General features: G+C 39.9%; 1 protein-coding gene across 4 annotated transcripts in view; it reads right to left on the bottom strand.

Annotated features, from left to right (window-relative positions):
- WASHC2A (WASH complex subunit 2A) overlaps window positions 1-13892 on the bottom strand; it is a 45821-nt gene that overhangs the window by 15942 nt on the left and 15987 nt on the right. For 2 of the 4 annotated variants that reach the window (XM_043925468.1, XM_043925470.1), the window contains exons 9-19: window positions 11990-12100; window positions 11327-11414; window positions 10628-10699; window positions 9809-9927; window positions 9056-9116; window positions 7952-8011; window positions 7358-7531; window positions 5073-5200; window positions 3892-3978; window positions 1834-1935; window positions 310-441 (exon numbers count right to left, since the gene is read on the bottom strand). In XM_043925468.1, the coding sequence (XP_043781403.1) occupies window positions 310-441; window positions 1834-1935; window positions 3892-3978; window positions 5073-5200; window positions 7358-7531; window positions 7952-8011; window positions 9056-9116; window positions 9809-9927; window positions 10628-10699; window positions 11327-11414; window positions 11990-12100 (1134 nt within the window). The remainder of the gene's footprint in view (window positions 1-309; window positions 442-1833; window positions 1936-3891; window positions 3979-5072; window positions 5201-7357; window positions 7532-7951; window positions 8012-9055; window positions 9117-9808; window positions 9928-10627; window positions 10700-11326; window positions 11415-11989; window positions 12101-13892) is intronic. The other 2 variants (XM_043925469.1, XM_043925471.1) reach the window with 1 other exon arrangement.

Here is a 13892-nt window from a genome sequence, read left to right as displayed (position 1 = left end):
TAATGAAACACAGCGATCATTTAAAAAAGTGAAATAAGCCCTAATTCATTTGGATAAGTATATATTATATATTTGAGGACCATACTCACTTTATGCCCAAGCATTTTGAAAAGATTAATCTTTAAACTAATATACTATAATAAATATCTTTCTTCAAGAATTGAATGACAATTTTGTGAGTGTAGTCTTTAGTGACCAAACTTCACTAGATCTACACTAGGTAGAAAAAGAAGATGTTTAGGACAGCCATAACTCTTGAATCCATCAAACCATCCCCTACTCCTCACTAGGAGATAACCTTCCACCCACCTCCTCATCACTGCTGAACAGTAAGGCAGGTGCTTTCTTTTTGGGAGGCTCAGAGGGCTTTGCTTTCTTTTGGCTCTGAGTCAATAGAGATGATGTCTGCTTCTTAGCAGCTGGAGTATCAAAAAGATTATCCTAGGAAAAAAAAAGGCAGAAAAGTATGACAACTTTGAACACATAAAACAAAAAAATAGATATTCCCTTGTGTTAAATTATTAGAGAGTAAGCCTCCAGTCAAGTGAAAATATATATATAACATCTTTGGGGGTAAAAAATCATACAGTGATAGTAAATGCCACTTCTCTCTTATGTATAACCCTACAGCAACAACTTATCATCTTCTCTAACGGTATTCAGTCACAGGGGTGAAACAGAATTCAAAGGCAGAACACTTGGGTGGGAGCAGAAGGGGGAGTAACAAGAGGACAAGGTCATAGAAACAGGAGGGAACTTGGCTCCGTCTGGCCCTCCTGTGGGGGGGTCTCCTATGCTCACTGGGAGGGCCCAAAGCCCACAAATGGCATGAGAACAGTACAGCCCCTGCAGCAGCCAGAAACCTGCACCCTTCTTTCTGTGAATTACAAACCAGAGCAATGAATAAAAAGAAAGAAATGGGAAGCTTTCTCTACTCTCTTACATTTATGAAAGACACACACCTGAGGAAGAGAGGACAAAACCATCAAAGGGCCTGAGCCCAGGTGAGACAGAAAAACACTCTTAACAATGTACCACAACAGGTGAATAGTCCTGAAGTGTAAAGATGAGATAAAGGGAGCCTTTAAGGAAATTGTGGAAAGGCAGAAAAAGCCGTGAGAGTAACGAACTGGCACTCACTGGGGATACCAGAGATAGAGCTAACATTTACTATGCATTTACTATGTGCCAGGCACTGTGCCAAGGGCTGTGCACTAGTTGTTACAAATGTCACAATGACGCTATACACTATTAAGCCAGATGAGATTCAGAAAGGTTGTTATGAATACTTGCCCAAGGTCCCTGATCTGCATGTGGTGGACCTAGGATATGAACATGGGGGTCTCATGCCAAAGCCCATGAGCTCAGCCACCCCATGATTCTGCGTAAGAGCAAAGGTTTGGTTTCTCTTCCCTCTCATTTTTTTTCCCCCACTTTGCTCTCTCATCCAGGGTGGGGAAGAAAAGCAAAGTGGGGACATGGCTGTCTTCTCCCCTCTACTCCCACTTCATCTCTGAGACACTCTTGTAGATCACTGGGTTTCATCCCCTAAAAAGTATTCCTTAAAGGCAGATTATACAAGTGAAATCTACACAGTCTTGTATACAGCTGGGTCAAGAAATCTAAGGACCTGCCCATTGTGCAGCTGAGAACTTAAGAAAGGAATCACTGAAATAAAAACCGAAATGTATTTGTTACATATGCCTCAGATAACTTGGTTGCTTTCCCTTCACCCTGTTCTCCTGTAACAGCCTGTGGATACAAAGCTACACTGGCAATGGTTTTCTACTAACTGAAAACTTGACTAGCTTATGTTGCAGTAACAATGTTTACCTCTCCATCTTCATCATCGAAAAGCAAGACTGAGGTGGGGGGTTTGCTAGGCAGAAGAGTTGCATCTTTTGACTTACTCACACTTTGAGAAGAAAACAAATCCTGTTGGATCAAGATTAAAGTTCCTGGTTAATACAATGCATCAGTTTTTAAAGTATCAGATATAAAATACTAAAGTTTATGGCACAACAGATGCCATATGTCCAGGTCTCTTTTGTCAGAGAGGAAAGCTGACTGTCACAGTCCTTGAGGAACACACATCAGACTCTGTCCTCACTTTGCGCAGGTGAGGAGGAGGAGACCCACACCTGACTCCAGGTGGCCTCACAGGAACCCACAGGTCCCATACTCCCACCTGGATGACAAAGGATAGGGGAAATTTTTCCAATCAATTTCCTACCATGCTTAAAAAATAACTTCCTTTTTCTGTCCAGATAAACACATGTAACAATGGAAATAGAAGCTAGATTCCCAAATTACTGGACCTGTGACTCTGTTTAATGTAGTTATACCCCTTTTTCCTCTAATAAGAGTAGGATGTCATTTCAGTTCAGTTCAGTTCACTCAATCATGTCCAACTCCTCGCAATGCCATGGACTGCAGTGTGCCAGGCTTCCCTGTCCAACACCAATTCCTGGAGCTCACTCAAACCCATGTCCATTGAGTCTGTGATGCCATCCAACCATCTCATCCTCTGTCATCCCCTTCTCCTCCCGCCTTCAGTCTTTCCCAACATCAGGGTCTTTTCAAATGACCGTTCTTCACGTCAGGTGGCCAAAGTATTGGAGTTTCAGCTTCAGCATCAGTCCTTCCAATGAATATTCAGGACTGATCTCCTTTAGGATGGACTGGTTGGATCTCCTTGCAGTCCAAGGGACTCTAAAGAGTCTTCAACACCACAGTTCAAAAGCATCAATTCTTTGGTGCTCAGGTTTCTTTATAGTCCAACTCTCACATTCATACATGACTACTAGAAAAACCGAAGCTTTGACTAGACCTTTGTTGGCAAAGTAATGTCTCTGCCAGACCACCTGACGTGCTTCCTGAGAGTAGGATATGATTTCTTTTAAATAAAAATATATTCAGTTTTAACTTTAAAATCTTTTGTACTCTTGACATGACAGCTAGGAAATGTTGCGAAATAGACAAAGATCTGGTAGATTATGAAGAAATTTCCAAAATGCTGTAAAATGTCAGCCTACAATGCAAAGCAAGACCTGCAAACTGAGTTACATGAATCAGAAACATGAAATAGGACAACTATTCCCTCAGGAAGAAAATCTTCAATACGTTAAGAGTCAGACAAATAGGACAAGAACACAGTTTCAAAGACTTCTCTCGATGAATTTTTTTTTAATCATGGAATCAATGTTTATTCAATATAGCGCTAATGAGTTCATTAAGTGAAAAGAGCTACACTCAGCCCAGGGGTTTTTGCCTGGGCCCTAAAGAGTCCCATAGGTCTGTTTAGGTAGAAAGAGCCACACAGGAGAAGCACCAAGCTTCCCATACCTCTCCTGCATTTTACACACTGGCAACATTTCACTTAAAGAAAGAGCTCTGTTGCTTTAAAAAAAAAAAAAGAAAAACCACAGGAGTCTAGCCCAGAGTTCACAATTTCCTGAAATTACATGTAAATTTCTGCCATGTCCACATATTTTTCTGTGAAGGAAGTCTATTACTTCCAGTGATACACAGAGTATGTGTATCACTACACACGATACCCACTGTTCATAGGATACCCACTTCCTCCTGAAAGAGGAAACGATGTGTATATTTCTGTTCTGGTAGAAGCACCTCACTACATTGTGCATCAATGCACAGCCTAAAATTTGGGCATCCTGAGTTTTCCTCCTAGGAGATGCACTAGGCTTAAACTCAACAGCGAAAGGACTGTACACACATTGCTTTCTAAATACCATGTGTTCTCAAAACATTGTTTTCAAAGAAAGAACTAAAGTACTAAGTCTTATACCTCTGAGACATCCTGAATCAGAAATAGTTCCCAATGTCATATCCATGAAGTAATTTCCAGAACTGAGAAGAATTATTCCTTACCTCAGAGTCCTCCTCATCTGAAAATAAACCTTTGTGAGTCTTTGTTTCCGACGAGAGTTTGAGATTTTTGCTGGAAGGTACCGTAACCTTTGTTAAAAAAAAAAAAATTAAAGAATTAACAAACCAGAAACCTGGAAATAAAGGTTCATTCACTCATTTGTTCAGAAGATGTACTGAATCTCTGCTAGATAAGGTCCCAGGTCATGCACCAGAGGAATAAAAACATCATGGACATCAGCCACACATCAAGTGCATATAAAGAATTAATGGAAAAAGAGAAGTACCACGAAAAAGGACTTAAAAATTGGTATATGTTAGGAAAGAAGGAAGAAGCAGTCCTTGTAAATTTCTCAGGAGAGACGGGACCTGGACATGGGACACGGTACGAGCAAGGACATTCTGGGCAGAGAGAACCATGAGAGAAGAGAAAAAACAGGTAAAGCAGAGGGCTCATCGGCGGGAGTCAGTGCGGAATGGACTGCCTACAGCGCGCAGAGCACAAACGGGATGTATACAGCTGGAGCCAGGGTAGCAGCCTGCCGTGTTCTGAATGCTGGCACCCAGGTGGGTGGCAGTGGGAAGGCCAGGGTTTCATACAGACACATGACAAGGGATGTGCTTTAGAAAGCGGACAGATCAAGCCATGCAGGATAGCAAAGGAAGGGACAGGAGTGAGCAGAGCTTAAGACTGAGGGGAACGCAGCCCACTGGCCAAAGACAGGTCAATTTGAGCATCAAAAAAAATAACGATAAAAAAAAATAACAATGTTAATGGATTATAAGATAATGAATGGAGAATCCATGATTCTATAATGATACTAAAAAGGCAAGGAAGAAGAGGGAGAGAAAGCTCTTCTGTTCAGAAGAATCCCAGCTAATAAACACAGGAGAAATGACAGAAGTAAAACAATATTCTTTTGCCACGATAACTGATTCAGGAAAAGATCATCAATGCATCCATTTAATGCATCCATTAAAACCACTCTGGAAGACAAAAACCCAGTACCTGCTTAATCGAGGTGGTAGTAGTTACTTGGGTGTTTGCTGTATTCTTTCAACACTCTATACATCTGAAGTTCACTATACACTTGAAAGGAAATGATACTTCCCTTTGGGTTCCAGATGAATTAACAAAATGCCCCATATATACACTCCCAGGTTTAGTCTTCCCTCATGCTCACCTTTGTTTCTGCTCTTGCTTTATTTTCATCTGTCTGATTCACAGTAGCTTCTGGCAGAGCCACTCTTTTTTCTTTGAACAGGTCTCCTTCCTCATCATCAAAGATACTGGCAGTGGATTTGACTTTGTCTTTAGAAAGAGACCACAGCATAAAGTTATACGAAGGTCAAAAATCCCACCACAGAATTCGAAGATGAAAACTTCTCTCTCAAAGAATAAACAGGACAAGTATGTTATTGCTCGATTAGTTAAGAAGTGGACTAGCTGGAATTTTTCAAAGAGCGTAACAGCTGCTCCAATGAAACACACAGGACAGTTTAACTATCTGGCTTACATCCTTCTCCAAGCAGCGGCACATGCTTTCAGTAGTCTGGACTAGCATAAAAGGTAGGAAGAGACCAACAGAAAGATCATTTATGAGGCAACCACTCTAAGAATCTGAGAAGTGAGGGTTGGCTTCTGCTACCCAGGTTCAATCCTTGGGCAGAAAACTAAGATCCCACAAGCTACATAGCCAAGGGAAAAAAAAAAAAGCCAGGGACTTCCCTGGAGATTTAGGGGTAAGGAATTTGCCTACCAACGCATGGGACACAGGTTCTATCTCTGGTCTGCGAAGATCCCACACGCTTCAGGACAACTAAGCCTTTGGGGCACAACTACTGAGCCTGGGCACCCAAGGGCCTGTGCTCCCCAACAAAAGAAGCCACCCAATGAGAAGCCCACACACCTCAACTGGAGTGTAGCCCCACTCCCCACAACTAGAGAAAGCCCACGAGCAGCAATGATGATCCAGCACAGCCATAAATAAATAATTTTTTAAAAGCACCGAACTATACTATATATAATCAAATAATGAAACATCCCCCATAATTCCACCTGCCCACCCAAACGAGAAGGCCAGCAGGAACAGTTTGATGTATATATTTCTAATTTCCACAAAAGATATAACATGTTAACTCTAGCAATTCACAAACATGGCTCTAAATAACATAATTTTTTAAAAAAATCTTATGATTTGCAATTTTCCTTCCATGTACCTAGGATACATAAGTTCCCATGTCAACACAGATAAACTTCAATCTTTTTCCACAGCTTCACAAAATTCCACTGAATGGAAGGACCATAGTTTACCCTACTGGTGACTATTAGGGTGGTTTTCAACCTTTTGCAACCACAAGCACTGCTTCACTGAATGAGGTGTGAGGTGTGTATCCCTGAAATGAGGGCACTGGTTCGTGAATGTCCCAGGAGAGCAGCAGGTCCAGCAAAGTGGCACACACTTACCTGTGATTCCAAATCAGTTAATGATACCAAGTGAGAGCCCTTCCAAGCCATGAGAAGCAGCACACCCTTTGTTCACTGTCATTTCCGTCAGCCTATATGTGAGCGTATTACGTGTCTAGTCTGCACCCTTTCTAAAACCAGGCCATTATTTCCCTTGCATTTCTGCTGCTATCCTTACTTTCACACTTATTGCTGGAAAATAAGCTAAATTCAAACAGCCTGATTCTCGATGCTTCCTGGTCCACAGTCCTTAGGAGAAACAGCTCTTTGCTCAGGTTGCTGGAAGTTGTGTGCACCTCAGTGGTCTACCTTTCTCTTCTGGAAAACAGCCAATGAACCACATCTTTTGCTACTCCAAGTGCAACAAACGGACCAGTGATCTCTGCCCACCAGGGAGCCTGTTAGAAATGGAGACTCAAGGGCCCCACCGTAATTCCACTGAACTGGAATCTGCATTTTTACAACAGTCCTGGGAGAGCCATCTGCTCATTAAATAACAACTGATTCAGAGGCGTGACTTCAGGAACGAAATGGCTGAAATTTGAGGGGTGAAGAAAGGACAGTGCCAAAGCGGTCAAGGGGCTGAAAACTCCATCATAGAAGAGAAAAGTCAAGGTCACCTGGGCTTGCTGGAACTGAATACCTGGCATAGACACTCTGTTCACATACAGTTTACTAAGGACGCTGGAAGAGAGCATAATTCAAACTTTCTTGGTAACTGAGAGGATAGAAACTAGAATCCTGATCAGCTATTAGAGGGGAGCAGATTTTTCTCCCTATGAGGAAGATAATCCTAGTAATTAGTTTCTAAAGAAAAGACTGGTCCATAAAATAGAGACTGCCAAAGCACCATAACTAAATAGAGATGAGACACCTCTGATAGGAATCCCTGAAGAGGGATTCTAGCACTGTGCGAGATGAGGCACCAGAGGAACTTCATGCCTTTTTAGGTCAATATTCTTTATCCAGCTACGTTCCCTGAAACAGAGGCTGGAGCAGCACCTGTCTTGGGAGGTTTGCTACGGGATGCTGCGAAAAAGTCGTCGTCATCGTCGTCATCATCGAAGAGGCCAGCAGATGCTGGGACGTACGAGCCTTTCCCTGGAGGGGGCTGCTCGGGCTTCTGGGGCTCCTTCAGTGACGGGGCAGATGCAGCACCGAACACATCAGTATCCCCTGTGGGTGGAAGGACAGGACAAACCAGCTATAAGCCAGTGTGGGTGGGCCTCCTGACTTCACAGGAAGAAAAAAAAAAAAAAAAACAGCATCACCACCAGGAACTTGTAGTTTCAATTCATCCACAAACACATTAACAGGACCCAACAACGTGCATCCTTTACTGATATAGAATGTCTCACAGTGCAAAATCAACTGATCTCCCAGAATGAAAAAAAACCCAAGGCCACTGGTTTCTGAGGGAATATGAGCTAACACAGGTAAGTGAGCTCTCTGTGGATGCCCTCTGAAGTTCTTCCTATTCTCCTCCCTAGTCAGCTCTTTGAAGAGGACAGTATTAAAAACTACAAAACAAACAAACAAAAAAATTACAAAACAACACTATATAGTTCTCAAAAACAAACTCCTGAGTTATGGTACCTAAAAATACAGAAACAGCTCCTGCCGGGATTTTCTTTCCAGGTTTAGAAGATGAAGATGCTAAAATGAGAAACAAAGAGATAACATTTCAACAAAGAAAACAACTTTCCTTGCTAAATGCACCTTCCTAAAATATGTACAACACAACACAAAGCTAACAGGAGACTTTCAAAAACTAATTTTTCCTCGAAGAGCCATTTAAAAATTCCTTAGTATTATCTTCTCTACCAATGTCATGACTTTTCTCTTGGTATTAAACCAATCTAGGCTGTGACTTCCATGGAAGATCACAGACTCTGGGCAGACAATTACAGTGGGGCTGCCTGCCGAGGCCAAGGAAGATGTAGAGCACAGATGGGGAAGGCGGGAGCAGAGCAAGCAGGGTTCAATAGTTCTGACTCCATCCATCCCGTTTAATGAGAACATGCAAGTAAAAAACAAACAGCAAAATATCTGACACATTAGTGCCCAAAACGAAGACAATAACAGGAAAGCAGGAAACTAGGCAAGTCACAGATGCCATACAGTGGAGAGTAGGAACCTCAAGACAATCAGGTCAGCCAGCATCATAGTAAGTCCAAAATCTGATGACTTCTGGCCTGGGGAGACCAAGTCACTTAAAATAACTCATTCCCAATTCTCAAGACTATCACAGACCTAATGGAATAAAATTTTTAAGTTTTTTAATAGCATATGTGTGCTTTTTAAAAATGTCACAAATTATTCTAATGTACACTGGGCTAAGGAATTACTGGTCTCCAATTTAGATGCAGAATTTCAGAAATGTTTCTTTGAACTGAACTTGATTAAATTAAGATATTCTCAACACTGCTAGAGTGCGCTCCCTGGTTAGCTTTTTCTGCTTTCTCTATGAAAGAGACAAAATTGTGATATGGGTTTACAAATGGTACCTTTTTGTTTTTGCAAGACATGAATTAGTGCAAATGAATCGCTTTTAACTAGATGAAGGCAAACATAACAGTTTTCTGCCTAACAGAGAAACAAAGTTTGGGGATAACTTCTGGGGCTCCATCTCCTGATGAGAAGGAACCAGTTCTGGAAATCTGTAACAAAGAAGCACAGTCAGCCTCAATCCACACTCACCTTCATTAACAGGGGTTCGAGCTCCCCGATCCTGAGGGGCTTCTGTGAAGAGGTCACTCTGCTTATAATAAACAACACAGTTCAAAACAGCACAGGAAAATGAAGTTGCATTTAAAGATTTCTAAAGAAAAGTGTCTTATAAAGTTTAAAAAATAAACATCTACTGTTCTGCCAGAAAATCAATTCCAAAGTGAAGACACTGATGAAATCAGACCCTGAAACAATTTAGGTCTTATTGTTCAGTTGCTAAGTCATGTCCAGCTCTTTGTGACCACATGGACTGTAGCCCCTCCAGGATCCTCCGTCCATGGGATTTCCCAGGCAAAGACACTGAAGTGGGTTGCCATTTCCTTCTCCAGGGTATCTTCCTGGACCAGGAATCAAACCCACATCTCCTGCATTGGGAGGCAGATTCTTTACCACCAAGCCATCATGGAAACCCAATTTAGTCTATAGAGAAATTAAATACAAACATGGAAGACAAAAGAAAAGGTTAAGAAACAACCACTTAAGCAAGTAAATGTAAATTTTTCACTATTAACACTCTCACATCCTCTCCCTACTTAACAAAGGCATCAAGATCAGTATTTCCTCACTTTGTGATCCTTAGTTCAAAATCTTCTAAAATATGAAAGTAGAAGCAACTTCCAACTAAGAAGCCATTGTTTCCTTACTAAAGGAACTGAAAGTTATTTCTTCCTTGCAAACCCATGACACAGCTATGGACAGCTTCACTGATTACCAGGGACTCACCTCCTCATCCTCATCATCAAAAAGTCCCTTCCCTCCACTGAACAGGCCGCCTCTAGAACCAAACGGCGAGAAGTCCTCATCTGTCAGCTTCGGGGGTGCGAATAAATTATCTTCTTCATCTAGCAAACAGAAGGGAATGCTTTGCATGGAGAATTAAAGATGGGTTTGGAACTCCAATTCTGGGGATTAACATTACAATACTACCAAAACTGGCAGGAAGTTTATCTAACCATTTGTAATAAGCACTATTTGAATGCTGGTGGTCTGAAGGCCTTCAGACAAAAACCCATCAAAAAACAGGCCATCAAATCCCTTAAAGGTTCTTTGGGTTCCCACTCTCAAGTCTGTTAAGTGTCTGGAGCAGAGTGAACTCTGCAGGTGATCCCTTTCATCTCATTTCTTCTAAAGCAAGTATATGCTTCAGTTGCCATCAAGACCTATCCCACCAGAATTTGGGGGACAGAAGGGTAAACAGAGGAGAGATCAGATTGACACAGCCCCAAGTAGAAATACAATGGACATTACTGTTGAACGTGAAAGGGCCTGACAGAATATTCCTTACTGAAAACAAATGCTAGCAATCCCTAATTTATAAATGTCTAGAAAGACAGCTAATGGTCCCTGTAAAATCCAGTAAATCAAACCTTTAAAGCATTTTTAACCCACACTCACTTCTCCCTACACCCCCAAAAGCATACTCTTAAATCACAGACCTCATTTGTCAGCTTTAATAGAGGCATTTTAATGAATTACGGAAGCGATATTCCCATTCCTGAGTCAAGAGCCTCCTAAAGAAGAGGATCAAGGGGAAAGGCCTACCATCTGAGGGAGTTTTCCTTTCCTCCTTCTCTTTCAACGTCTTCTGAGGTTTTGCTTCCCCTGGGGATAAGGCTTGAAGAATATTTCACAGTTTAATAACACTCAGTCTATTCTTAATATTTATCTACTGAACCTTCAGGCACATCGGCCACCCTCACAACTCCTAAGCTAAGAGCAAGACATTCAACTTTGTGTCTCTGCCCCACCTGAGCACCTACTCAGTGCCCTACCCAGAGAAGACACTCAGAAGTGCCTCTTTTTAAGGCAGAAGAGTCCAGCTATCAGAGCAGATCATGCGCATGCCAGGATTGCACTTGCTGAAAGATTTCTTCTGATATCTTTCCACTTTGTTAAATCACTAGAAAATACTGTATGCTACATTTTTATTTAGTCAAAATAAAATACAGGAGAAAATATTAAGCCAGGGATTTTTAATCCGGAGTGAATGATTCTCTGCATTATTCATTAATCCCCTGAAACTTCACATACAGATATGAATATGTGCATTTTTCTTGGGGGGGGGGGGCACGGTCCAGTGTTTACTTATCAGAGAATCTATAAAGCAAACCTTATAAGAACTACTATTTATGCTTCTTGTGCCTTAGTAATTAAACAAGGAAACCCACCCTCAGGGAACCCCAGAGAGGGGTCCCTACGGTCCCACCGCCCTATGAGTGACTCTCAGAAGAGGTGACGTACTCGTGTGCTCCTCTTCCATCCGGCTCGAGACATCCCCTTTGATCCGAGCTGCCAGTTCATCAGCAAATGATGTAGGCCTGCTTCTTTTCTACAGCCAGGGAAGACCAAAAGAATCACTTTTTTGTACTATTTTTTGTACTAACTAGTACAGTTTATTTTGGGACACCTAACAAAACTATGCAAACAATGGCAAAGAAATCGATCTGATGAGAAGATATGTTTTAACTAAATAAATGTAAACGTATGCACCCTGTAACAGATCACCTGAGAAAGAGGACTCAGTGTTCCTTCAAAGGGAGATGCTCTTTATTTCCTTATTTTAATACTTCAACTTTAATATTCAAAGATCTAGGTAAGAAAAATACTACAAGGTCCTTGGGGGGAGAAGTATTAGGATCTTGAAACTCTGAATGTGAATATATATTGAGTGACCTAACTAGTAAAATCTTAACAATTGGAGAAGAAAGTGGAACTTATTTGGCAACTTGGGATGCTCAACTATTATTTCCAAAAGTAAAAATGAATTACTGATCAAAGTGATGAAATGAAAAATGATATGATGCAAAATGAGACAGTTACAAATATAAATGACAATAAAAAAAATGAATCCTAGGAATCATTTCTAAAACCTTGACAGGTGATGGCAATTATAGCCTTTCTTACAGGTCTAGAATTTTCTTCAGTGTCTTCAGCATCTTCCTCCTCCTTCTCAGAGTCAGCAAAAATGTCGCAACCATCATCATCCTCTTCTTCATCACTCATCTGTGCAGTGTGCTAAGAACATAAACCATCAGATTAAAAGTATCAGATACGGGCATCAAGCTGAAAAAGATACTACCACTCAGCCTTTAGACTTCTCCTTCAAAATGGAAGAACAAATAATGCACCAAAAGTTACAAAGCAGTAAATGTGCTACAGCAAATCATACACAAGATTTATTTTCAGTGCAATAGCAAAAAAATGAAATATTAAAAATGTCCACCACTAGAGAAATGAATAAACTAAATAAGTACACTATTATCTTAATAAAAATACTAATAGTTAGAAAGAATAAGCTGTAACAACTGGAGAGACATCCAAGGCAGTCCAAGTGACGAAACAGTGAATGATAAACCCAGAAGGAATTCACTACCCTCTCACACACACACCATTGCTATAAACACAGACATATTTGTAAAAGCAAAGGACAACACTTGGAAATATGTACTTTCAGATTACACCAGTTACCTCCAGAGAGTGTAAAGATATGAAGAATAGATGACTCAAACTTAATCTTATGTGTTAAGTTCTAATTTTTACAAAGGTAGCCACTGTATGTAAAAACTGTTTACTTTTTCTAAAACTTTTAACATTTAAATCAATAAACTGTGCCAATCAATACGCTTAGGGCATTTTTTCAACTAATTTAATCCTTTGAACTCTGAGGTTAGCAATGGCACACAAAACAAGTCTATTTTTAACAATATAAATAGTTCCACCAATGCTTTTATTTTTTTTCCACCAATGCTTTTAAATCACCATATTATTTGAAAAACTGTCTGAAATTATCAATCTTAATAGTAAGTTCCACAGAAATACATACACTCTCCAGAAGGACTGATTATTAAAATCATAAAGACAAGTCACATTTGTGAAACACAACAGTGAAAAATAAAAGTAACAATCAGAAAGTGCTGAATCTTTCATTTATCAGTTGGAAATTTTTGTGGAAAAAATTTTTCTCAATTAGGAAAGTGAAATACAAACTGGAATCATCTCAATATACCGCTGAACATACACTATGGTGGCAAAAGTCATACATAATCCCAGTGCTGATGAGATTCTGGGAAAATCATTATGTGCCACCTGTTAATCTGGAATGTGTATTACACAGCAGTATCAAGTAGTATTAGATCACCTAATTCCTAAGAAAAGAGGTCAGAGGCAAAGAGTTTTTATGAAGGAAAACTCTGAATGCAGTACTATCTCAAAACTAAAAATCTTAAAACTATTTCCCATACACATTTAGAGACTATAACAATATCATACATGTATGTTAAACAAATACGTAAGTTTACAAAGCAAATTACAAAGACTATTTAAAACGACAAAGAAATCCTTGTGATGAGTTAATACAAAATAACAAAAAAATAAACTACACATGTTAATGAAAAGAACATGTCCTTAGAAGGATATATAAAAATTAAGACAACAGTGCTAAGACAGTAGGATGATAAGATTTCCATTTCTTGAGTGTTCCTTAGCCTTGCTGTAAGATTATCTTAAATTTTAAAAAAGGAAAGGTGAATTCGTGTGAAAATTTCAATATCGGTAATTGGGCTATGTTTTAGAGGCTCTGTTTCTCAATTTTTTTTTTTACTTCTTTGTTGTCCAAAAAAATGAAGAAAATATAAAATTGAGAAAAATTTGAGAAAAATACAAAATTGAGTAAAATTGAGAAAAAATATACAAGGAAGTAATTAGCCTAAAAACATTAAAATTTGAAGGAAACATGAATATCTATAAATATGAATAAATCCTTACTTTCCCATAAGTCATTCAAAAGTAATTTTAATATAAATTTATT

Source organism: Cervus elaphus, chromosome 15 (assembly GCF_910594005.1).
Source record: "Cervus elaphus chromosome 15, mCerEla1.1, whole genome shotgun sequence".
Lineage (NCBI taxonomy): Eukaryota > Metazoa > Chordata > Mammalia > Artiodactyla > Cervidae > Cervus > Cervus elaphus.
Note: the sequence above shows the minus strand (reverse complement) of the source record. Positions and strands in the feature narration are given on the sequence as shown.